Below are 27204 nucleotides of genomic sequence, written 5' to 3' on the forward strand. Positions count from 1 at the left end.
AATTTGGAAAGGCAGTTAAAAATGATTAAGGGAGTTTTCTTACCAGCTGGATGTTTTGTTCCTATCTTTTAAACTGTTACTGATAATTTGTGATAATAGAGGCAAATGAGAACAATTGCTTTATAAGATTCTGGTGTATATTGAGATATTTTATGTATAGTACATATATATATTACTTACTAAAGGATCAGGTAATCTAAAATGAGTGTTTTGGATTTTAGAAGTTAAGTAGATGTTATTGCTTATCTGTTAAGTGCACAAAATAATAGACAAAGAAATTAATTTTATGGACTTTAAATAACTTGCTTAAATACTTAAATTAGCACAGCTGAGACTGAGTATAACTCTCCTTAAGATGATCTTTCTGTGTCTCCATCTTTCCTGTCTTTTATTAATACTTTAACAGTATATTGCATTAATTTTCTTTAATAATATACTGTACCTCATACATTGCAACAAAGTGCAGGCTCCATGGGGCAATTTGAAAATGCAGAAATCTTACGTAAGAGTAACAGTTAGCCAATTCAACATACTGTTGTGATATTTTAACATTGTTACGCTATTTTGTGATTTTGCCAAGGTAATGGTTTGCATTGTTTTATAGGGGATATGGATGCATGCACGGGGATAAACCCACACACAAACTAAAGGGTGTTGCTCATATCCTCTTCATGTAAGAGAAAATATAAATTACACATACCGATTGATGAGTTCCAAACTTTTTCTCAAATCTTGCAAAATCTCAATTAGCGTATGTACACTCTTCTAATTAGATATTAAATAACTGTTTAAAAATAAAAACTAAAGTTGCAGAATTTCTTTAAAAATGCTGATAAAACACAATGTATTAGATTATATGAGGTACACTTAAGACAGTAAACAGAACAAATTCACAGCTTTAAATATTTACATCAATATCATGAATAATGAAGAAAAGTCAGTGAAATTTTCAGCTCATAGAATTAGGGAGAGCCCTGGCTGGCTCAGTGGATTGAGGGCCCGACTGCGAACCATAATGTTGCTGGTTTGATTCCTAGTCTGGTGCCTGGGTTGCGAGGTATGTGAGAGACAATTGATTTCACCTCTCTCTCAAAATAAATAAATAAACTCTTAAAAAACAAGAACTGGGGAGAAAAGTAAACCAAAACCATTGTAAAAAAGACAGAAAGGGCAGATAAGGCAAAAGGAAAGTAATGAATTGTCGGGGGGCTTTAACGCAGCCCCCCAGTTCCGTCACGGATGAAGAAAAAGACTACCAAGACATGATCTGCTTGGGGAGGAAAGGTGGCCAATCTCTCAGAGGAGAAGGGCCTTGATCCTTTCCCTCCATGGGCTTTTATTAGGTTCATTCGCATAGGAATGCAGATAAAGCTCATCAATCACTGTCAGCCAGTAAGGATTAAACAATACAGGATTTACAGAGAACTTCAAGGGCTTAGTCTGAGCCAATCAGCTAGAGGGCCATAAAACTTTAGGCACCAGACTCATCTCAGGTCTGGACCCTTATCTTTTAAAGTGAGGGTACAGATTAAGTAGGTTTCACAGGAATATATGTATTTTCCTTAGGCCTGATTCCCCAGGGAATCCGCCCCTCCCAGCATGGGACTGCACCGCCCTCTGTCATTGCTTCAGGCTCAAGTCAGACAGGGAAGTAAAGCAGCCAAGAGATTAGGAGACTTCTTGCAGACAGAATGAGGACTCAGGCTATGTCAAAGCTGAGGGGCGAGGGTCCATCACCCCCTTTTGCCACAGCCCCCCGAGTCCTTCCCTGCGACCTTATCCCTGGTGACCAGAGCCTGTCTTAGGTTGATCCTCCCTTGAGGATTCTTACCCGTCATTGGCTAACTGGTCAAGCTCAGGGCCAAGCAGGGTGAAGTGGGCAGAGGTGGCACTTCTGCCAGGGAGATAGGCTTTGTCTCCCTAGTGGCTTATGGTCCCAACTCTGACTCAGCCTTAACCATAGGGGGTTACAGCCTCTGAAACCAGGCAGGGCGGTTCCCAACAATGAATAAATTATGGTTCTTTGAAAAAATTAATAAAATAAATACCACCAACTAACTGTCTCAATAAACAAATACATAAAATATATTTATTTTTAAATTATAAAATACATTTCAAATATGTAGTATATGTTTTATATGTTATGTAATTATAAAATACTGTTATCAGGGGAGATAACCATTGATGCAGGGAAATTAGAAAACATAAGAGATTACTTTATACAAACTCATGTAAAAAAACTTTGAAAATAAAAATGAAGTGGGTAATTTGCTAGGAAAATTCAAGTTATTTGAATTGCTACTGGTAGAGAAAAAAAACTTACCTAGACTTATTCCAAAAAAAAAAACATGAAAATTTATTACTGAACTATTTCAGCAATAACAGACCATGCCTGATAAATTCACAGATGAGATCATCTCAGCGCTGCATGATTCACCCCGTATCTTAAAAAATATAGTAAAACCTCCACGTTATTTCTATAATGGAATTACAATATTGATACTTAAACATAATAAAGACAGCACAGATATAGTTTCATCAACATTTTTTAATATTTACATATAGATCCTAATTACAATTTGAGTAAACAGTCCAATAAAGAAACCACCACTTAATTAATGGAGAAACACTAAGGCACTCTTAATAAGGTTAAAAAATAAAATAAAAAAAGAATGTATGCTATCTCCTTTATTATTTAGCATTGTAAATACGGTATTGTATTTTTCTTTAACTTTATATTGGAGATATTATACAATTAGATAAGAAAGCATATTGATTGAGTAAAAAGCAAAAGACCTTTCTTTATGCAAATGATATAAAAATAATATACCTGGAAAATTGAATTTAAATAATAAAAAATTTACTGAGGTAGTGAGATATACCATTGATATACAGATATGAATTGCATTATATATAAGCTTGATGATCTAATTCAATAGAAAACGACATCTATACTAGCAACAAAACTGATGGAAACTTAGGAATATATTTAGAAATGTACAAAATATATGTAATAAAAATTTTAAACCACTGAAAGCCACTGACATGTACTTTAACATGTAGGAAAACATTCCTTGCCCTTAATATGAGACCCCAATGCCATAAATACATAAATTATGCCTAGGCTAATTTATAAACTTGACATTAATAAATAGATCAACAAGTCTTTTTTTTAAATACCAATCCAAGTGGTTATAAAGTGGTCTTGGAAGAACAGATAACAAACACAATAAAATATGAGATTGCAAAAACTATGATAAAACTCTGCATGTGCTAATATGCAGTAATTTTCTGTGATATTGTTAACTTAAAATTAAGTGAGACACTAAAATATATATTTGGTATTCTTTTATTCATAAATAACGGGTCTTACTACTACTATAAAAGACATTATAATACATATGTAGAATATATACAAATAACTTGTATATTTATAGTATAAATGTATCTATGTGTGTATGTTACATATATACATGTGTACATTTTCACTGTTAACTTATTCCTGATCAAATTATTAAATTATTGATTTATAAATTTTATTGAGATTTGTACCTTTTATTTATTATAATCACAGAGCAGAATTAAAACCTGTGATAATCTAGTATGGTTTACAAAGTTCAATAGTAAAATTCACAGTTCTTATTCATACAAAACTTCAGGATAGTACTTTTTAAAATATGCAGTATTATTTCCAAATATGGAATAGTGTTTCTTCTGAAATGTAGCAGTGAAACTTACATATTTGGATGAACTTGAATTCTTTTTATGATTTAAAAAATTAAGAATATGAACATATACCAATGTTTACTAGAACACAAATTGCACAATAGAAAAAAAAATAAAAAATAAAAACACAGGGTTTGCCTTGGGTGGAGGGCACACAGTGCAATATAAAGATCTTGTATCATAGAAGTGTACACTTGAAACCTGCATGATACCATTAACCAATGCACCCCAATAAATTTAATAAAAATGTAAAAAAACATATGGGATATGATGAAAGACCCAGGAGCCAGTTTAAAGTGGCTTCTGTTGGCTAATTTTGGAAAAAGTTGAGCATCAAAATGAACAACAGGAATAGATTACATATCCCACTGAATAAAAAGAGAACTCATGAGTCCATATTTATATCACTCCATCTGGGACTAGCATTAGTATCACCATCACTACCCTACCACCAGTACTACTACTGGTACTAGTAATGTTACTGAACCAAAACAGACATACAAACAAACAGGGTTGCAGCTGCCTGTCACCGCAAAAGCCAACCTCATGAGGTGGGTGCTGATGCAAAAGGAAAAAGGTTTCTCTGGATGCTGAGCCATTTTGGAGAATGGCAGACTCATGTCTTGAGGCTCAAATCCAGCTGTCCTCATCAAGACCAGAACAAAAGGCATTGCCTAGAGTTTCTCCTCCATTTTAAAGAATGATCCTTTGGAGCCCGAGGTAGCAAGCTAAAGTGGTCAGCCAGGTAGCTTAGCTTATTCCCAGCTGCTGACTGGCTTCAGGCTCCCTCTTGGAGACTGCGTGTGGGGCCAGTGTGGCCATGGCCATGTGACTGCTAGGTCACTGGCCTGTGGAGAGGACAGGCCAGTGCACTGTCCCAAGCAGGGAACAAGAAGCAAGAGAGATTCTTTGTTTCCCTGAGGCTATATCCGTTTTGGGTGTGGGAGAGGCCAGATACTTTCTCAGAAAGACCAATTAACTTCCTACACGTTCTGTGCTTTGGGTGAGTCCACTACCCAACCAATCCCTTCACAGGCCGCTTTGGTCCTGCACCTCCCCTACCACCATTCTGACTTCTAGGGTACATGTGCCTGCCTTCATGTAGTCCCACCCTCAATCTGGTACCAGAAGGGCTGGGGCAAGAGCTTGCCCCTTTATCCAATTACCTTTCTAGCTTTTGGCATACTGGTGGGGAGGAGATCCTATCCATTCATCCTTGTCGCCCTTAGCCTGCTGGATCCCCATCCATTCATCATTCCAGGTTTCCAGTGGGTGCTTGGGCCCTGTGCATTCATATTTCCAGCTTTCAGCAGGCTCAGTGTAATAACCTTCCCCTGACCCCACCAGTCTGGGGGCTGCCTAGCTTCCCTGCCCTGGATCTTGGGGCCAGAGTAGCTGTGGTGGCTTGGGGATAACACTCTACTACAGCATGGACCAACCACTGCTCCCACTGGGGGAGGTCCCACCCTGCAATTTGTGGTGTTCAACAGCTGAGATGCTGTTATCAGCCCAGCCTCCAGGCTCCTCACCCCACCCACAGAGGTGTACCCTCTCCTCCCTGCAGCTCCGCACAGTCTGCCCAGCATGAGGCATGTCAGCCCCCTGAAAAGGAGCAGGTGGAGGGTATGGGTCGTCTACTGGTAATAATAACACCTAAATAGAAGGAGCAAGGGAAAAGGAAAAACTCATTTATAAGAAGAATGACAACTACTAAAGAAAGAAATGTAGGAAATGAAAAAAATAACTAATTTAAAACCAGCATAGTACTGATTCATGCAAAATTAAATTAAGTATGCCTAAGCTGTTTTGTAACTATTGTTTGGCAATAGATACTTACTCAGTTTCAAGGACCCAACAATTTTTTGCTGTTGTTACATAAAAAGAGAAGTTTTTTCCTTTACACCAATTAACCAAGTAACCAAACTCACCACCAATAACGAAAAAAACTTACATCATGTGACATAAAATATATAAAGCTCTGAAAAGGACAAAATATCACTTATGCAATATTCCTGTCTTTGACTTGATTTTATTCATGAAAAATTAAAAAGATGAAATGATATTAAAGCACATTTGCAAAACAGCTATCTTGGGTGACTCAAATGTCAATTTCATGACAGAGAAAATCAAAATGCAACAAACGTGATGAGTATATGAGTATTCATTAGGTCATTCTTTTCTGTGGAGTAAAATTTTTCAGAAGAAAATGTTGAGAAATATATATGTCATTCTAAAAACTCTCATATTAAGTGTCCTTAAAAGCCATCTATTTAATTTTTTTGATTTTTTTAAAAATATGTAATTTATGACATAAACATCTCATTTTAAATGAAAAGGCATTTTGGCTGAGCATAACTTAATTTGTGCAGATTTTAGAGGGATTTAATTTTATGTTGATTTTTGTGAATTTATATTTTTGTAAAAACTGCTTTTGTACTCCACGTCCTAGTTCTACTATCTTCTTTTCCACATATTTATGTTTAGATTGTTACCGTGGGAATGGCAAAAATTACATGGGCAATTTATCCAAAACACGATCTGGACTAACGTGTTCTATGTGGGACAAGAACATGGAGGACTTACACCGGTGCGTAAATTCCTTTCTCTCAGTGTGTAGTGTGCAATGATAGCAGGTAGGCGTGCTCAGGTAAGTACACTGCTGTTTCTTTTCACTACTTCTGTATGATCATAAGCTAACAAACACATTAGATTGATCATTCATGTAGCAAACTTTTAAATAAGAATTCAAGCCAGCCCATATTCATTTAGCGTTTACTGTATGTTCTGCTCTGATAGGTGCCATAGAGAACATTAACAGAAAGCGAGCATACATTTTGGCTCCATTTTTAAGGAGGATATGGTCATATTGAGAAAATTGTTATATAACTTGATAAGATAGTGTATAATCAAGTGACAAATCTCATGTTTCATGGAGTGCATTTTATTATTATGTTCTCATAATTAATTAATTGTTAGTATTCACAAAACTCAATTCATTATTATTTTCATGTAAATACATACCTTAATATTCAACCAATTACTCAAAGCTTAGAAGGACTGAATTCCTTGTGTAGCCTTACTTTGACATATAAAATTTTCTATAATTCAAGGAATATATACATAATTGGAAAAAATCTGTATATTTTACAGAAGTTGGTATTTTGACATTGGACATATTCTCAGAAAAATAAGTTATCTTCAGTTTAACCCTAGCAATAGTGCTAGTGTGTTTAAAATTACAATATAATTATGACATAGTTGTGACATAAAATCATTTTTTAGTAAATATCCCCAAAATATGTACTGGAGTAAAAGGTAAAAGTTTAGTGCCGTTTGATCAAGTTCCTGGTTGCTCTGTATGAGTCCTCATTGTACCTGACCGTTCTAATCCTTTGTAGAAGCTATGTCTACATATGGGAATAAGAATTTCGGGACTCAGAGAAGCTGAGTCATTTTGCCTCCAGTCCCACTTTAACTTTACAGCCTTTATTCTCTTCCAAAATGTACTCACTAGTGGATGATTTGATTTCAATTGATTTACTTCACAAGCAGTGATACTTTTAAAGTAGTGCTCTCTAATGTAAATATGCAGTTCACATCTGTAAGCAGCACATGTACTTTTAAGTTTTCTAACAGCTACATTTAATGAAGTAAAAATAAAAAGGAAAGTTTGTTTTTATTAATATATTTTTATCTAAACCTTTTTTCATTTTAATATGTATTCAACATAAAATTATTAATGAGATCTTTTACATTTTTACATCAGAGTTTCAAAATCTTGTGTATACTTAAAATTATAGCACTATTCAACTTGCCCTAGTCACATACCAATTTCTCAGTCACCACAGGTACCCAGAGGCAACTCTACTGGACATAGCAGCTCTAGGACTTCAGGCGTAAGCAGAATTCTGTCCTCACATATTTCACATTCTAGTGTGTGATGCCAAAACCCGGCAAATGCCAGTACCATATTATAAAAATCATGAAAATAGCATATTTTATGCTGTGGGAATGCAAGGAAGCGCCACTGAAGCCTTTGCTTAGGAAGATTTCCTGGAGGAAGGGACACTAGCTGGGGCATAGGTGATAAATAAAAACTGGTAAAAGGGAATATAAGAGGAAGAGTCCATCAGACAGAATAAATACTTGTGCAAAAGACTGAAGATTGAATGTTTGAAAATCAGAAGTAATTTGGGTAGGGTTGAAACAGCATAATTTGGCCACTGTCCACAGACAAGGAGTTCTCCAGTAAGACCATAAAGAGGTCTGTAAGCTGTGTTAAGAAGTTTAGATTTTATCCTAAGAATTCAAAGGATTCATTAAAGAATTTTAAGCAAGAATTGGATGATTAAAATTAAAGGCTGATTTCAGCATTGCTATTTTTAAACTCACTTTTAGAAATACAATGGGGTGGATCTGGTTCTTACGGACGGACTTGTGAGAGACAATGGCACCAGCTCTGCCTTCAGCGATGTCTCCTCAGGAGGTTCACGTTATTAGGGTAGAAGTATTTACTCCACAGAAATCAGCAGGGATGACATGTAAAGACTCCCCTCAGACATACCTCAGAGCACCAGATTTTAAACATTTAGCAGCAAACCACTGGAAATATGTGACATGTTCATTTAAGTATTGCAGTGGTTATAACTACTTTGTGTTTAGGTTTACTTTTGGACATAGATAAAAGTCATTTGGAAATAATTTGTAGGAAATTGATGGATGATTAAGTTGCACAGCTCCATTTAGGTTATAGACATAAATCCCAGAATCTGATATGTAGTAAGTGTTATATGTGCTTGCTGATGTTACTGCTCCAGGAAGTGAACCTGAGTTTGAAAAGATGATCGGAGTCTCCATGTCCCAGCTCTTCCCAATGTTTTTAAATGACTTAGGAATTACATTCAAACAGAGTAATGATTAATAATCCAAAACGAATCCAGTTAGGCGCATAGTTTTTATGACTTGGTTAAGATGGCCATGTGGAATTTGACAATGATATTCAAGTAAATATAAATATTGATGTAATATGAGCATATTGATGTTATATGACGTTATATGTGGTCTTATAAAATAATATACAGTATTTCTGCTTTTCCTTTGTGATAATTTTAGTGAAGTTATAAAATATGAAAGACCAAAGTGTTACTCAGTTATCTGTCAAAAAGTTGTTTTGTAACTATGACCAGTGATATTTTTGAATTTAACTATTTCATTAGCACCTTATTGTTAATTTTTCAATGTTTCTTCTTGTACACTGGCATAGTGATTTTGGTAGTGATGCTTCATATGTTTCTTCTTGATCTTCTTTGTCATCTGCTCATTTTCTGGCAATGTTTCTCCATTTCTGTGCACAGGTATATTATCACCTTGCCACTGTAATTATTAAAGAGAAGGAAAATCACAAAAACTTTCATCACTTTATCTATGCTAATTATGCAGCCCTATTCTGTATTCCTGAGTGAGAGAACATGCTTCCAAACTACAAGAATAACAAAATAAATCTCAAACAAAATAGCCAAAATTCATACCAGTTAAAGCTTGCACTGTAACTATTATGAAAGTTGTGTACTAGGATTATATCTTCTTGGTGACATTTTGTTTTTCTTGGACAAAATGAGCATCTTGTGATGTCCAGAGTTTGTTTATGCAGGCATATCTTCTGGGAACCAGATGCTAGTAAGCTGAATAAGAATTACTGCCGGAATCCTGATGATGATGCCCACGGTCCCTGGTGTTACACAGGGAATCCTCTCATTCCCTGGGATTATTGCCCTATTTCTCGTTGTAAGTACATTTAATGATCTTTTTCAGGTGACATATTTTAAATGTACTGCATCTTCTCAAAACCGATACCTTAATGAGAAGTGAAAATAACATGGGAGGCCTGCATCTGATCCCCAAATGAGAATGTACTCCAGACAGCAACACACACACTTACACTCATGTACACAAACACACCCACACAACTTTATCCATCTTTCATCTAGACAAGGAGACGTTCTGCTGACCTTTTAAAGATTTTCCTTTCTCAGAAGGTCTCATTTGTAATCCAGAAGCAATAATGGGCCGTGTGCTGGGTACATCTTGTGGGAGGCTGTCCTGTGCATAGTAAGATGTTCAGTCACGGCCCCAGCCTCAGTCTGGGGATGTCAATAGTACCGTTAATCCCTGCAGCCATGACAATCGAAAATGCTTCCAGACATTGCCGGACGTTCCCTCGGAGCGGGGCGGGATACCCTCACTGAGAACCGTTGATGTAGCATAAGATATATTGAGTTGGAAATGCATCCTCAACCTGTTATTGAGTGAAAAAGCCTCACTATAAAACTGTATAGTAGCAAGAGGCCATTGTGCTATACTACATTATCTCACAGCTCTGTGTTTATAGCAAACATCTTTAAACACTGTTAAACTACCTTTTTGTTTAAAAAGGACATGCTTTTATACATTTAGGAAGAGTCTGTTTTAAGAATGTATTTCTTGTGAGACAAGCCAGTGACAAGAACCTTTAAAATAACAGCAAAAGCACCTGCTTTAAGAACAGGTATTAGATTGAAGAAATGATGTTTGCTTTAAAACATGAAATATAAATACAAGTCTATGTTTTTACTTAATAAATGTACAATCGAAAGGATAATTTTTCACCTTAAGCGGGAACATTAGTCATGTTTCATGAAATTTTAGCATAAAATGGCTAAGAGTATATCTCTAATTAAGAGTTGGATCCTCCCAATTTATTTTTAATAAAGAAATTCTTTATAATAATAAACAAACATCTTATATTTTTTGCAAATAAATACTATTTATTTTATTACATTTTATTTCATCAGGTATCATCATTACCTTTCAAATTAATTAGTGTTTCCCTAGTGTTCTATTTTTCCCATAGTAGGGTTTCCATAGGTTCTGAAAATGTTTTTCTACAGAAAATGTCTTTCAACTTTTAACACTAAAACAAACAAGCAAACAAACTTACTTCTCTGGCCTACAAAGTTTAAAAATGGTTAAAGAATTATTTTTTCTAAATATTAGTTTTACCTCATGGAACTCCTTTGTGAAGTTTCTGCGATTAAGAGTAATAAAGGCTAGGAGAATATCCAATGATCCTGGAAGGAGGAAAAAAATAGTCAATGATCTGGCTTATAAAACACATACGAATGCTTTCCCTATAGAATTCCAGATTTGTAAAAATCACATTAGCTTAATTATAGCACATAGAATGTTCTTGTAGGATCTCTGGGAACTGTGCTTTGGATTATAAACCTATCTGACGCAGGACCCTAATAATTTAAAGGTTTTAAAACATATTTTCAACTAACATTTAAAAAAAAAAAGTTGTAATGTGCTTTTGAAAGATTCAGGGTGTTGCTAGTATTTGATTAAATGCTATTGCAGGTATCTCATTTTTATTTCAATGTGTTCTGCACATTAATTTTTTAAAAATATTTTTACACTGTCATTTTTCTAACTCATATTTATAGCCAGGACTTATTTATGTTTAACACTGGTGAAAGGCTAATAAAATTTATCTTTAGAACATTTGAGGTCTTGTTTATTTAACTGCAGAGATTATATAAATCATTTTCACACTATATATTTGTAATATTACAAAACATGTAGAGGTTTTTATGACTTTAAAAATATTTAAAAATAATATTTAACATATATTTTAAGGATGTAAAATATGCAAAAACTGTAGAAATGTTAATACATTTGTCTATACACATACACATTCAATATAGCTTAGAAAATTCTTAGGTTTTACCAACTGAGAGTGTCGTGGTTAAGAGCTTTAACTCTGACTTCTTAGGTAAGAATTCCAGCTCTATCACTATCAGTGCCTGGGGCAAGTTACTTCCACCCTACTTTTTATTTATTTACTCATTTATTAACAATTTAAAATTGAGCTACTATCGTGTGCAAAGCCCTATGTAACATGTAACATGCTCGGTACACAACAACATAAATACTGTTTCTTACCTTTAAATAGTTTTCAGTGTAGAAAGGGGACATTTGTGTAAAAAATTGTAAATGTAATCATTTAATAAATACATGTTAATATTAAAGTATGTAATGAGGATGGAGACATAGATGTCTGCCTAGAGAAATAAATGATGTTCATAAGGTTTTGAGCCTGAGTCAAAACCTTAAGGATTATTAAAAGATTTGTTTTCAGCAACAGTTTACACTTGATCCTGAGGCCACATAAATACACACACACACAATTCCTGCTCTTCCACAGATACAACTTTTATCATTCACGTTTCTGTTCTTCAAGTGTAAGTTGAATCAATACAAAATCAGATGTGTATCATATTTATTTTTTCATATTTGTGTAGTGTGGTGGAGATAGTGGGGAAGAAGTAAAAGAGGGAAATTGAAAAAGAGGGCAATTGAAAAGAGGGTAAAATGGAAAAGACCTAGGGAGCCGTTTTTCAAACATTTTGCTCAAAGTGTACAACAGAAGAACCTGGAATGCTTTTTTAAAAATTCGTAGTCTAGCCTTCAGTCCAGAATCTCTGGAAATCTGATCTTGATTGGAATTTCAGCTTATTCTAAAGTGTGAGAAATCTTGGCATGGAGGAAACTATGTATGTATATATATATTCTCAATTATTAATTAATATTGTATCAATAACATTAACTGTTAATCATTAATAATGATTAAAGTCCATAATTTACTATGTCTACAAATTTTAAAAATTTGAATAGTTTAGTAAGGTTCAATAATAAACACTATACTGACCTATTAACTTGATGCTTAGAAATAGGAAATTTGATATGCAATTTTAGTCTTTCTTATCAGGGCAACATAAGAAATACATGTCTAGTTTTTTATTTTATAATTTCTAAGTAATTGACTTGAGTGGAAAAACCAATATCCTTGATGTTTTAATGACCCACAGTCAGCCTCAGTCCTTATTTGTACTATAAACTAAAACCTTGACCTCAGCCTACTCTAAGATAAAACCCTCCCCTAAGATAACTAAAAGGAAAGAGAAATAATGAAATTTATATGTTTGCCTTTTCCCTTATTCATTTAAAATACTTTAAATGAATACGTATTCATTTAAAGTAAGATCTGGTAAATGAACTTAAGTAAAAACTCTTTAGCATGTATTAATTCTCTTGAGATTTTTGATAAATAGCAATCAAATTTGCATGTATTAAAAAGAAATCCAGAAGCCATTAATCCTTTGTTGACAGTTTATTTGAGCTTAGGGTATTTCCAGAGATTAACAACCAGCTGGGTCCAAACAGTGCCTGACTAAACTCTATGTCATCAATTCTGAACAGTGGGACATTAAACTACAGGAAATGTCTTGTGTCTCATTCATTACTACATAAGTATTCTCAAGTCCTGGCATCTTCCAAGCCTTTCTCTTTATAGCAGTTAAGCACCGGGAGGGAGGCTATGAAAAAGAAGTAAGCTATGAGGTTTTAGTTAGAATTAATTTCTAGTTTCTAGTGTTCTCTTCTTTCCATATTTTTTACTACCATCTGGAAAAATGAATCTTTGAAATATTCTAACAAAACAAAATCATATTCTGTTATCCCTTTTTCTCCATTGATGATGTCATTGTCTGTCTTCTAGAATTCTTAAAATTTTCTGAAACATACAAAGTTTCAATTATCCTCAACCATATTTTTAAAAATATAATTTTCAGAATAAATATAAATGGGCCAAATTACAGTAAAAACATAGTTTAGCTATATGAATGGCCCAAGCAAGCAATGATGAGCATTAGTGCTACTCAATTGGAATGTTCCTTTTGTACAGTGTTTAGAATGAGGCAGCTTCTTGATGCTGGTAGGGAGCCTCCACCATTATAAAACAGGCTTTTCTCACATCACACACCACTAGTAGGCACATACCTTCAATATTGTCCAGTAAAATGACACATAATTACTCCAAAGAGAACAACTGCACTTTATCTTTGAATAGAATGTCTAGAATTTTAGTAAAGTTGTTGGACAACTTCAAGTGCACCAACATTCATATTCATAGGGGTGCCTGCCAGAAGGAGTAGAGAAAGAGTGAGAAATTAGAAATTTATTTGAAAAAATAATGAAAGAAAACTGACCTAATTTGGTGAAGGAAATAGACATGCAAGTCCAGGAAGCACAGAGAGTCCCAAACAGATACATAATAATTAAAATGCCAAAGGTTAAAGACAAAGAGAGAATCTTAAAACCAACAAGAGAAAAACAGTTAGTTACCTATAGAGGAGTTCCCATAAGACTGTCAGCTGATTTCTCAAAAGAAACTTTGCAAGATAGAAGGGATTGGAAAGAAATATTTAAAGTTAGGAAAAGCAGAGACCTATAGTCAAGATGCTCTACCCAGCAAAGCTATCATTTAGAATCGAAGGGCAAATAAAGAGCTTCTCAGACAAGAAAAAATCTAAAGGAGTTCATTATCACCAAACCGTCATTATATGAAATGTTAAAGAGACTTATTTAAGGAAAAGAAAAAGATCTAAAATATGAACAAAAATGGCAATAAACATCTATCAACAATTAAATCTAAAAAAACAAACTAAGCAAACAAGAAGAACAGAGACAAAATCATGAATACAGAGAAGGTTTTGATGGTTGCCAGATGGGAAGAGAGAGTGGGGGAATGGGTGAAGAGGTGAGGGGATTAGGAAGTACAAATTGGTAGTTACAGAATAGTCGTGGGCATGTAAAATATAGGATAGCAAATGGAGTAGCCAAAGAACTTATGCGCATGACCCGTGAATATGAACAATGGTGTGGGGATTGCCTGAGGGAATCAGGGGGCTGGGTAGAGGGGAGCAAAGGGGGAAAATTGGGATAACTGTAATAGCATAATCAATAAAATATAGTTAATAAATAATTTTAGTAAATTATCCAGTTCATGGATATTTCAATTTCAATATATAGCTTTGGGTCTAGATAACAGAAATATGTATGTATGAATTATGTATATATGTATATACTTACTTTTACAGGTGAAGGTGATACCACACCTACAATAGTCAATTTAGACCGTAAGTAATATTTGGTATATTTGAGTCTCTATGTGTCAGAAATAATGTCATTACTTTATTCATAGCAAAATCTTATCAGTATATCAACTTCCATCATAAAAATATAAGTTAATCTATTTTCACTTATTTTTTTTGATGTGCATATGTAATGGGGTTACAAAGGTAACTGCATAGTAAATATCTAAATTCAATTCTCTATCAGGAAATTTAAGATATTATATTTATCTTTAAACAAGCATTTATATTGCTTTTAATTCTGGGCAAAATGTACATAGGGACCTTTACTCTCCTTTTAAATTAAGTAGAGATGCAAACCTCAGAAGGGATGAAGCCAGAAGGCTGGAGACTTGTGTAGTATCTCTGTCCCACTCTATCTTTAAAGCTCTTTGCCTGCTCTACTAGGCAAAAGAGGACACAGCCTGAGAGGTTCAGGTAATCCTTATTTAAGAAAATCTGTTGAGAGCTACTTGTTTTCAATTTTCACATCTTTTTTGAGCTAAAGGAAGTACTTGTGTTTTGATTGAAGAGGCAGACCACCCATTTTGTCCCAGGCTGAAGAAGCCGTTGGAAATCAATTTTAGACCATGGACAATACTGGAAAGAACAAGGCAGAGAACAAAGAGGAGGGGCAGGAAAAAGTTTACTTCAAAGAATTCTCTATTACGTCATTAAGATATAATTACTAGATTAATGATTAGAGTAATACTAATGATTAGAATAATAATAAATAGAATGTTGGTAACCTGTTTCAAAATGGCTCTGCATTCTCTGTACAATTTCAAGTAATAAACCCAATATATACTTTTTAATTTTTTGTTTCACTCAGGCTATTGATTTCCATTGACATTTAGAAATAACCACTATGAATGACATTGTTTCATTTATGTTGAGGTGAGTGAGGGAAACGCAATTACTGAAAGGCCTGAAGAACTTGGACTTGGAGCTGGGTGAGGAAAGCCTCTGTCACTGTCATGGCAATGCCGTTGACCTTGAGGCCATTAGTTTCTCTGTGCTACCAGTGTAGCTAAGATGAGAATAACAAACATTTTGGGCCTGATCTGGCCCTTTAGTCATAATATTTTTCCCCAAAATGTTCTTTTGACCCAATTACAATAGTTACATTTGTCTAGTTACCATGGCATTTAAGAAAGCTAAGAGGCAGAGTATTTAAAAATGTTTTGTCAAAATGTTATGTTTGGTCCTCTTTTTAGATCCTGTAATATCTTGTGCCAAAACAAAACAATTGCGAGTTGTAAATGGAATTCCAACACGAACAAATGTAGGATGGATGGTTAGTTTGAAACACAGGTAATTATTAATAGACACAAATCATATGTGTTTGGCTTATTTGCGAAAGGTGTATTCCCAGCAGTATGGCCGGATGAGGGCCTGCAGGCTGTGCCATCCACATGGGCACCCACGAGAGGGGGGCGCTATAGAGGAGACGGATGACATCCCACGTGCCAAGCAGCCCTAGATTTTGCAATTTGTGCCTCCAGAGACAGTGCCTTTTACATGTTCACAAAGGTCCCATATGTGTTGACATTATCCATAATTACAAGTGGCACTTCAGTGCTGATTAAGCAAAAGACAACTACACAGAGAACTTACTGATACCCTGATATCACCAAACTAGTTATAATGCCTATGATATTAATTTCCCAATTGAAGATATTTTGACTTTATTTTTAACATGCCTATGCATAATCATATCGGAAACTTTATTTGTTTAATATTTTTATTTTTATTGTCATGCCAATGAGAATGGCAATATTTTAAATTCTAGAATAGTTTACCATTAAGAGAAACATTAACAAACAATAGTGATGGTTGAATGGTTCTGCTGGTATAATATTTAGTGTAGATAAAATTTCTTGACATATCTATTTCTCAGTACTCTTAATGAATGGATTGTTCTATGCAAAATCACTTTACAAAGTATACTGTTATAAAAAATTAATCTTAGTAATTCTGTTGTAAGAGTTTAATATTGAAAATGAGAGCTAACTTAAAATCTGACCTTAAAACTTTCTACATACTACATATATTATACCATATGGTAATTAGAATGTTAAGATATTTTTGTCAGTATCTCTCTCTACTGGAACCTCATCAAGCAACAAACCCCAAAATACAGCTGAATTCTAACCACATTTTCTCTTGTTTTCAGGACGCCTTATGTTTCCCTTCCAAGCTTTGTGCTGTTTTTCCCACTGCGTGTTGCAGCTTTCTTCCTCCATATGTTAGGCCTAGAGCATCCTTCTCATCCTTCAAATACCACCTCAGATATCTCCTCTTTGGGAAACCTTCTGTGTTCCTTTAAGTATAGCCTCCTAGACTACAGGAAGAAAGCCTATCTTTTACTCTCGTTGAATTACAGTGATATTAAAATAGAAGAGAGACAACTTCAAACTGAAGTTCTTCTATGAATAAGTTCTTAGGAAACGGAATTCTCTGATATATATCATAGAGAAGGTGGCCTAAAGTTCTCTTTTAGTATCTTTCTTTTGAGGAGTAAATGGTCATATTTTTATAAATATGTATGTTGATAATTATGGTGTATCTGTCCTAGGTATGTAGTACTTAAATAGAATTTTGACACTAACCAGAATATTAAAGCTAATCGTGCAATATGAAGATTTAATGAAGACTGTCAAATTTGAGGGGAGTGTCTCATTCTATTTATTGTAAAAAATGTCTCAGGAATCCATATCTCTAAATTAATTAGTGATTCTTTGCAAATTTCTTAACTCCCGAGAAACAGAAGTATGCACTTCTGAATTTATCGTTACCCATAGACTACACGGATGCTCCTTTGGAAGTTTCCATGGAGAAGCAGGTGACGCTGCTTTTCATTAGATCAGTGTGCTATAAACTTTTAGGAAAAAATACATTTTTCTTCTAAATCCAAGTTTTTAGTAACAACAGCTGTTTAGTTATTCTTCCAAAACACATACTGAGAGGAATAGAAATTAAAAGTCGGTATATACTCTTATCTTCCTGTGTGGTACAGGCCATAAATAACCATGGTCTTAGTCTGGGAATCTTCTTCTATTACTCTCTCAAGCACTGAACATCTGTACACTTTGGAAATGTAAATTGTGAAAAGTTGTACTTTTTTATTATCTGCCAAGAATAATGGATTTACAGAGTTTGGATGTCAGCAAATAAATCTACTAGTGTCTATTATGTTCCACAAATATCTTATAATTTACTAGATGATATGTCTTGAAAAAATGTCTATTTAATTTTATAAATGAAATAATATATTGCTGGCCTTAAGCTGAACAAACAAATATACTCTGTTACATTTTAGTTAATACACCAGAACTAAATGAGGGCAATGAAAGAAGAAAACGGTGTACAAATTTTATATATGGCTACTACCACATGAATTTAAATAAACACTCAAATTTACACTTTTCATAATCAAACACTGAATAGGTTTACGTTGTTTTCATCGTTCATATTTTTGTTCATTCTAATTATCCCATATTTGTAGCACAGACTTTCTCTCACAAGGAATGGATCTTGGTATGTAGTGACAGGGTTCTTTACATAAAAACAAAGTTGATTTCATAAAATTGTAATCACATGATGTAAATCACATAATCTAATGCTACAATCACCAAATAGCTTTCTGATAAAGGATTACTCATTTTATTCTAGTAGGGTTAATTTCTACATTTTTCTCTGAAATGCATTTTTTAAACAAATGTAGCTATCGGTTTTGCATTAATTGGCAGCCAACCTTCCTGCACAGATGTTACTTGTTTCCCTTCCCTCTCTCTCATAGAAATAAACATATCTGCGGAGGATCATTGATAAAGGAAAGTTGGATCCTTACTGCAAGACAGTGTTTCCCTTCTCGGTAAAGTGTTTCTGAAACCAATTATTTGTTTTAAGTATTTAAAAATATGTGTGGCTTCCACTTAGCTTTTAAGTTTAGTGTGTGTATTTATTTAACAGATTCACCAGCATGGGGTGAACAAACTAATTTTTTTATAGATTTAGCTAACAAAACTTTCTTTGACTTAATTGATATTTACTAACTGGGTACTATTTCTATTCACCCAGGGGAACATTTTCTGGAAATATGTCAATTATTTTACTCCAACCTCTTGCAATCTATATTTCTAGATAGAAGTTATTTATTTTTTAATTATCAAAAACTTTCTCTCAATTACACTTCTACTTTCTTATGTAGAGCCAGCCTTAGAATCATCCTGGGAATAATTTTCAATGAAAATTAGCTTAAGGAAAAGATATGGAGGCAGCATTTGTAAGCTAACTTTCTGAGTCTCCTCAAGGTCACTCTGGCTTTGTTAGTACAAATCGTCAACCCCCATTAATAAATGAAACATATACACAGCTCAGATAAAAAGGAAACTTTGTAGTAAAATTATAATTTATGTAATATGCTTTACCTGAAAAAAATTTTCTCCCTAGCAAGCATAATCAAATTTTTTTTCAAACAAACATTTAGATTTTCAGTAATTTATAGGTTCCTCCTGCTTATATGTGCTCGTAGCTCTCAGAATTTTGCATAACAAAAGTGTTTCTCTTTATTATACATTGAATCAAAATGTAAATTTAGGTGATTTTCTGCCCTTATAAGCTACAATAACAATACATATGAATAATATTACACAATTTAAAATTATATTTTACATTTTGGTTTTTCTACTTAGAAACAAAGACTTGAAAGACTATGAAGTTTGGCTTGGAATTCATGATGTCCATGGAAGAGGAGACGAGAAGCACAAGCAGGTTCTAAATGTTTCCCAGGTGGTGTATGGGCCAGAAGGATCGGATCTGGTGTTACTGAAGCTTGCTAGGTTAGTTCCTGTAGAAGGCTTTGTATCTTTAACCTAGACTGGAGTTGCTGAAGCTCTTTCCGCCATGGCTATTTCTTTTCTCTCATATGCATTTATTATATGTTGGGAACTGCCCTGCCTGGTTTCAGAGGCAAAACATGTGTTGTGTTTTTTATATATATGTATACAAATACACATATATACATATATGTACACATATACATATATACACATAAATACACACACAGAGAAGTATTTTCAAATTTTTCAAAAGTGAATAAATGACATTGGGCCAACAGTCTGACCCACCTACTCTAAGACCAAGGCTTAGTGAGCAATTAGTTATTTTATAATTTTATCAGGTAAAATATTGATTTAAAAATAAAAATAGCAGTGCCCATTTATTCTTACATATTAGCAAATAACTCATTTTCTACCACTTACTGCAGATTTCCACGTTATACATTAAACATTCCCTTTTCTTCTTTAAGAAACCTGACTTTTTATTCTCTCAAAATGTCATATTAAATATTAACACTACATTTCAGTGTATTAATTTTGTGTCGAATCCAATCAAGAGTACTACCATTATATTTTCTCTTTCTAGACCTGCTGTCCTGGATGATTTTGTCAGCACAATTGATTTACCTAATTATGGGTGCACAATTCCTGAAAAAACCACTTGCAGTGTTTATGGCTGGGGCTACACTGGATGTAAGCTACTTTTAAAAAGATAAGGCAAAATAATATTTATTGTATTAAATAAAATAGTATTTATTTATTTTATTTTTTTCACCTTACCCTGAACTTATTAACTGTACATTTTTTGCACTATTTTAGTGATCAACTCTGATGGCCTATTACGAGTAGCACATCTGTATATCATGGGGAATGAGAAATGCAGCCAATACCATCAAGGAAAAGTGATTCTGAATGAATCTGAAATATGTGCCGGAGTTGAAAATATTGCAGCAGGACCATGTGAGGTAACACGGGTATATGTGAAGAATAGCATAGTTTTTCATGTGAATTTCTTGTCTATTTTTCTCCAGTAAAGATCACTGTACACCAACATGTTCCGAGAGTGAGCAATTGGGGAAGATAACCCTGTATTATCCCTGTACATTTCTTTTAACTAAACACAGATACAATCCATGTTTCATTAGCAGTAAACTATAATGACATTTGTCTTAAAAAAAACCCCACAAAACCCCCAAACAACCCAAAAAAACCACCCTAACAAAATAATAGAGCAAGAATTCTAAAGGAAGCTGTCCTAATTAGAAGTATCTAACAGGAGTTTGATACAATAGCTTTAGTTGCTCTAATCTTTTTCTAAATTTATCTGATCCTCCCAAATTCCTCCTAAATGAACTACATTGATAATATTAAGAAGTACCTGCCTAGTTTTAAACTTTTAAATGGGTTTTTAGTTAAGATGTTGAGTGCGTGTGCCTGTCTGTGTGTTTTAACAAACTTTATTTTGAAAAACCAAAAGGTCAAAGTCTGTGACTTTAAGAGCTTGGACATTGTAATTTGTTAGGCAACTGTTCTTCCAGCTTGGCCGTGTTCCTAACCCAGTTTTACATAGACAAGCTGTTATTTTAGATGTATTTTGAATGTAAGAAACATGCTCTTCAAGCCTGGGAACTGTGGAATTGTAGGATATTGTGTGTAGTAAAGCATAGAATGAGTTCAATACTAGTGAAATGTCTTTTGACATGTAGGAAATGTCCTAAATATGAGCATTAATATGTTAGAAATGCATGTGTTATGTATATTGCTCCAAGATTTATTCCTGAAAATAAAACATTCACTAAGTTAAAGCATTCTTAGAACTGCTTAAAATGATGTGGTTAGAAACAGATTATGTATTTAAAACCATTTTTAAATTTGTTGGTGTTTCCAGTAGATCACTAGTACCGTATTCATTATAAAACGTGAAAATCTGCTAGAAGTAATTTTCTTTCCTCCTTCCCTCCCTCCCACCCTTCCTCCTTCCCCCTTCCTTCCCTTAAGAGCCCTGCAAGCACGAAGTCTGAGCTAGACCCAGTCTTCGTGACCATCTAGGAAGCTACGCACTTATTCCAGCTTTAGTGCCATTACTAAAAATGCTTTGGCAACTACTCTTCAGGAATAGCCCGAACCTGGTTTATTGTCTATACATTCTTAGATTCCTAACTGTAGCATTGAAGTATTTATCACATTATCACATATCTGTTACTTTTATTCATATGGACAAGACTTGACTTCAAGTTGATTCTACCACTTCTCAAAGATGCAGTTATCTTCCAGAATGTTTTTTTTGCATCAGCTATTTTTAAAACAGGCAGTAAAATCACTGATACCACTGAAATCTAAACTCTTAAAAAATAAATCTCCTGAATGTTTATATAATAGCAATAGCACCACATTTAGAAAAAGTTTCCCAAAGTGAATTGCTCTGAAGAGATTATATCAGTAATTACTGATGCTTTTATTTAAAAATCAAATTTATCAATTCATGGGGCACCATTTAAGTAGTCTCTTAGAATCAATTATTTTTCCTTACTGTCTTATATTCTGCTTTACCCCTGCCTTGATTTTCCCCATCATAGGAGGTTCATAGCTCTCCTCTTTGCACCTGTGTTACAGAAATAAATTTTGCAGTAGTTTAATTCTATCTCATCCCATCACTCTTGGGGGGAATTTAGATTTGGCCAAACACTCTTCTTTACACCAGAATGCCAAAGACAGTTATCACAATCCAAAAAGGCCACACGGAGCACAAAAGCGATGCAACACTTTCATGATTATATACAACGATATGTGTATATAAGGTGGGGCAAAGACTAGGTGTACAATTGTGAGGACATAAAACAGTTTATTCTTGTGTTGTTGTTTATTAACTATTGTATTATTTGTCATATGAACAACTGTTTATGTGTGTGTAAAAATGTGCACACAAAACAATCTATTCATCCTCCTATCATCTATATGCATATCTGATGATGTAACAGGATTACTGCACAAAAAATGCCATAAAGTCATGGGCTGCCTTCTACAATGGAGGTATAAAAACTAAATGTAACTCTACCAACTACTAATACCAACAGTAAGTGCAAAAACACTCCTTTTTTATACCTCAAGAAGCAGTTTCTAAAGAGTAAATAGGATTATTTTTATCAACTACATATGTTTTAAAAAATATTTTATTTATTTATTTTTAGAGAGAGGGGAAGGGAAGGAGAAAGAGAGGGTGAGAACCATCAATGTGTGGTTGCCTTTCACATGCCCCCTACTGGGGGCATGACTTGGGTCGCAAAAACCAGTCATGTACTCTGACTGGGAATCGAACCAGCAACCCTCTGGCTCACAGGCCCGTGCTCAATCCACTGAGCTATGCCAGCCAGGGCTAGAACATCAATTTTATGTGTCACAGTTATTCTCTTTTTTTGTTTATATGTACCTTTGAGATATAAAACTATATAGAAAATGTTAATGAATTATTCATTTTTAATTCCAAAAATAATACTTTGTTGTTGTCATTGTTATATGTCTTCTTCCTAGGGGGATTATGGTGGCCCACTTGTCTGTGAACAACATAAAATGAGAATGGTCCTTGGTGTCATTGTTCCTGGTCGTGGATGTGCCATTGCAAATCGTCCTGGTATTTTTGTCCGGGTAGCATATTATGCAAAATGGATACACAAAATTATATTAACGTATAAGGTACCACAGTCGTAGCTGATGTAACTGTGTCTGAAGCTTCCGTCAGTACAACTCTCTTTCACCTGAAGATTCAGAGAACATGGAATTAAAATGTCACTTAAAACAGTCCTAAGACAACTACTTGAGTGTCATGTTTGTTAAGATACTCATTAATATTTATGGGTGTTTCTGTTGTTTTGTATGTCAATGTTATTTCGTAAATGTTGAAGTGAATTAAGGTACATGCAAGTGTAGTAACATATCTCCTGAAGATACTTGAATGGAATAAAAAAATGCAAAGGTTTAATTGTTGGATGATAAAAGATTTAATGGAAAAATCAATTAATCTCTCTACGCTGCTTTCCAAGGTTAGTTTCTTAATAATGAATAAACCATACGTTAAACATTATTTTAACCTCATGAGAACAATTTACACCTTGTTTCTTTAAATCATAACTCAATATTAAATTATATTACCTTTTATATGCCATACATTATCTCATTTGCCTCTCCTTACCGTGTGTCCTGTATTACTGATACACACACTTGTTGTAAGAACATGTATCCATACACACAAGCCCAGGTGCACGTGTGCATGCACTAGAGTTCAAACTGTGGTGTATCTAACGTAGCCCTTAAATACTCTCAAAGTGTACACTTGTAGTTTTTTTCTTAAGGGGAAAAAATAGAAATTTCTAAAGGCTGGTAGAAATATTAAGGAAAGGTACAAGATAGAAATGACTAACTCTACCTAATATGTGATCTGCAGATGACCTCTGCTGGTTGGCATTTAAAGTGTGCTCATGACCCAGAGTGAAAGAACACCTAATCTACATGATTATTCAATACATATAATTATCTTCCTGGTTATTTTAGGTCTTTTCTAATTCTTAAAGGGAAGAGGGTAATATGTGTTTTAGTATCATTTCTTTCTTCCAAATTTAGGGCCACTTTTTTAATACAAGACATTTTTAGATTTATTTTCCTAAAATATTTTTAAAGTTTTGAGATAAGTATGTAATTCGAAGTTTAAAAGTATTTTAGTCTTTAAAATTATTTAAGTAAGTTACCTCTAAGATGTGCTGGGATCAGCTTCTATCTATCCCTCTTTAATTTTTAAAAATTATTTCAGAGGAAAATTTCCACGTCTCCAAAGATTTGCAAATGGCCCTTTTTCAAATTATGTATTAAAGTATATATTAAAGAAAAAATTAGAATCCCTTTTTACTTGAAAGTCTTTTAGCCTAATAAAAATTTACTCAAGTAGAGAAAATAATGTAAAAGGAAGGAAAGAAAATGGTGTCGAAACTCTGCATTCATTTACTTTTTAAAAAGTAGAGTTGAATCTGCTGATGAGATAGCTTATCATGATATCTTCATTTTTATCTTCACTTTACAAAGATCTTTCCTGTAGCATGGGAAATATTCATTCGAATTTTGTATTCTATATGATAATAATGAAATGATCACATTGCTTTATTTGTAGTGATTAGCTACAGATCATGTGTTTGTCAAGAAATGAGATAAGGAGTAATAGGATAGGTTCTGAATTTTTACAAAATCTTCCCAGACAAAAGCCCTTCAGAAATAATTATTTAAATGGCTCCAATCCAGTATTCCCACTCCTCTAACTGGTTTCTCTTAAATGATCTTTATTAAGGCTAGGGATTGTCTTAAGGGGTAAAAACGCCAACATCAACAAACCATCAGACATGGTACACAAGCTAGTTCTTCCTTAGGGAATTTTCCTATGTGATAGAGGGAGCTGGGTGGGAGTGACAGTAAAGCCAAGACGAACAACACCCGTGCTGTTTCAGGTGGTAGGACAGGGTATAATGATGTCTTTTTCTCTGGTGAATGATACTATTGCCTGGGCATTCTTTTCTTAATAAACTACAAAAAAATGGAATATCCAGTTTATCCAGAAATCCATTTTATTTTGAGTCATGGACAAAACAATCTTAAATTAGAACTTTTCAATGCTATTTTTGTTTTGGCTGTTTGAATAATGGTTACATGTTATTATAATTATGGACATTTTCTTATGTCTACCAGGAATAGTGATGTAAAATTAAAATATTTGCCATAATGCCTCTGCCGTGCAGAAGGGATGATAATCCTCTTGTATACTTCTTTATTTTTATTGTAAAATATGTACTGTCTTTTACCTATTTGCTGTGGGCAGGTCCTCAGTAAAATGGTTTATATTGAATCAATCTCTAGTATTAACAGGCTCTTGCTTGCTATCTAAGTGTTTCAAACTATGGGAAAAGTGAGACACTGGAAGGCAAGAAAAATAACAGTAATGGTATGTGATAGCAAAATTCTGTTTCACTTATTCCTGTGAATATTTCCTGTTGGTACCAATGGTACTGTACAAAGTGAATGTTATAGCCACAACATTCTCTTGAAAAATAACACTGTCAAGAAGTGAAAAATTTCTGTTAGGCATTTTCTTGTTATTTTGAAACATTTTTAAAAAGAAATACTAGTTTTGTAATGTAGAGATCATGATGTAAGTAATTTTAATAAACTCTCATCCTGAAAAACTTAAAATTCACATATTGAGTTTTAAAAATTGATGACTTTAAAACAATTATGCCCCATATTTATACACAAACTCATTTGAGAAATAAAATTAATTTGCAAAAAAGACATAGTCTTTGTGTGAATAAATTACTTTGAATAGTTAAGTCCAAAAATAAGTTATCTTTCAACATTCAACTAAATTCTGAACTAAGAATTTACTAATACAAAAAAAAAGTTTAAATTATCTGGCACTTATAAATCTTGACAGTGTAATTTTGAGTAGATTCATTTCCATTTGCACAGAAAGTTTCTGTCTGTAGGAAACCGAAAGAATACTGTGGACGTTATGACTGTTGTGTGTAATGGGAAATTGATAAGCTGCCTACTCAGTGGTATAGCGGGATGCTGACCCAGAAAGGGAACACTGTGGTTATGACGTGTATATGAAGTTAATGTAGTTAATAAAATTATTATTTTTATAGCCATGATCATATTATTATTATTATTAATAAAATATTTTACAAACATGCTCTTTTGCTCTTATTACTATTGTATACATGGATGTATCTGCATCTGCTCTAGGGCTTAATGCAGAAAACAACAACAATGATTTTACTGACAGAAATATAATTTGTTGCAAGCAATGCCATATAACTTGTTTATGGAACAAAGACAAAAGTTATTATTTTATTCCAGCATCTATCCGTGGCAGTATCCGTGGTCTTCAGTAAACCAATAATCTCTTTGCACTTCAATTTTTCCCACTGTGAAATATAATTATTTAGTCATTCTTCATATTTGCTAGAATGGCATTATGATGTAATTTGCTAATTTCTACAAAATATTGTCATGAATGATCACCTAAATTTCTTTACTATATTACTATAATTATAAAGGTAATTAGAAATGGTTCAATAATCAATTTAGAGTGTATGTTCAAAACACGCATTAAAGTTAGAATAAATATGAACCAGGTGGGGTCACTTAACTCAAATTGGGAGCAAGATTGAAAGAACTAATTGATCAAAGCAAAAAGGGCTCTGTGACTCCACTGATTATTTCGAGTTGTACTATACTGCCTCCCCCCCAAAAGGGTTGCTCTAATTTTTCTGGCATAGGTATTTATCTCAAGTGATTGTTAATGTATCTAATTCTAGTGTCTATGATACGATATCTGATCTTCTTAGTGATTTTAATCCAAGAATATATGCACTTATTAATTTCTGGTGTTAGTTTCTGGTATTAAAGTATTTCAAACACACATACTAATTTCAAATAATACACACAAAATTTAGGTTTTCCTAAATTTTGACTTTTCCCCTCTTTTTTCTGAGAATTCCATTCCATTTTAAACCTATATTCTGTTATGTTAAGTACAAAAGTCCAAGAAATCTTCCTTAAAAGAAAACATTTGAACGGGGTTCTCA

At 33.8% G+C, this 27204-nt stretch overlaps 1 protein-coding gene across 4 annotated transcripts in view; it reads left to right on the forward strand.

Annotated features, from left to right (window-relative positions):
* The window catches only part of HGF (hepatocyte growth factor), a 75043-nt gene extending 48722 nt beyond the window's left edge, over positions 1-26321 (forward strand). For 3 of the 4 annotated variants that reach the window (XM_045194170.3, XM_024557542.4, XM_024557541.3), the window contains 9 exons: positions 6211-6313; positions 9377-9510; positions 14703-14741; positions 15953-16049; positions 18538-18612; positions 19433-19579; positions 20166-20272; positions 20399-20544; positions 23108-26321. In XM_045194170.3, the coding sequence (XP_045050105.2) occupies positions 6211-6313; positions 9377-9510; positions 14703-14741; positions 15953-16049; positions 18538-18612; positions 19433-19579; positions 20166-20272; positions 20399-20544; positions 23108-23284 (1025 nt within the window). In that variant the 3' untranslated portion in view covers positions 23285-26321. The remainder of the gene's footprint in view (positions 1-6210; positions 6314-9376; positions 9511-14702; positions 14742-15952; positions 16050-18537; positions 18613-19432; positions 19580-20165; positions 20273-20398; positions 20545-23107) is intronic. The other variant, XM_053927125.1, reaches the window with a different exon arrangement.
* The last annotated feature ends 883 nt before the right edge of the window (positions 26322-27204 follow it).

The sequence above is a fragment of the Desmodus rotundus genome, chromosome 6, assembly GCF_022682495.2.
Source record: "Desmodus rotundus isolate HL8 chromosome 6, HLdesRot8A.1, whole genome shotgun sequence".
Taxonomy (NCBI): domain Eukaryota; kingdom Metazoa; phylum Chordata; class Mammalia; order Chiroptera; family Phyllostomidae; genus Desmodus; species Desmodus rotundus.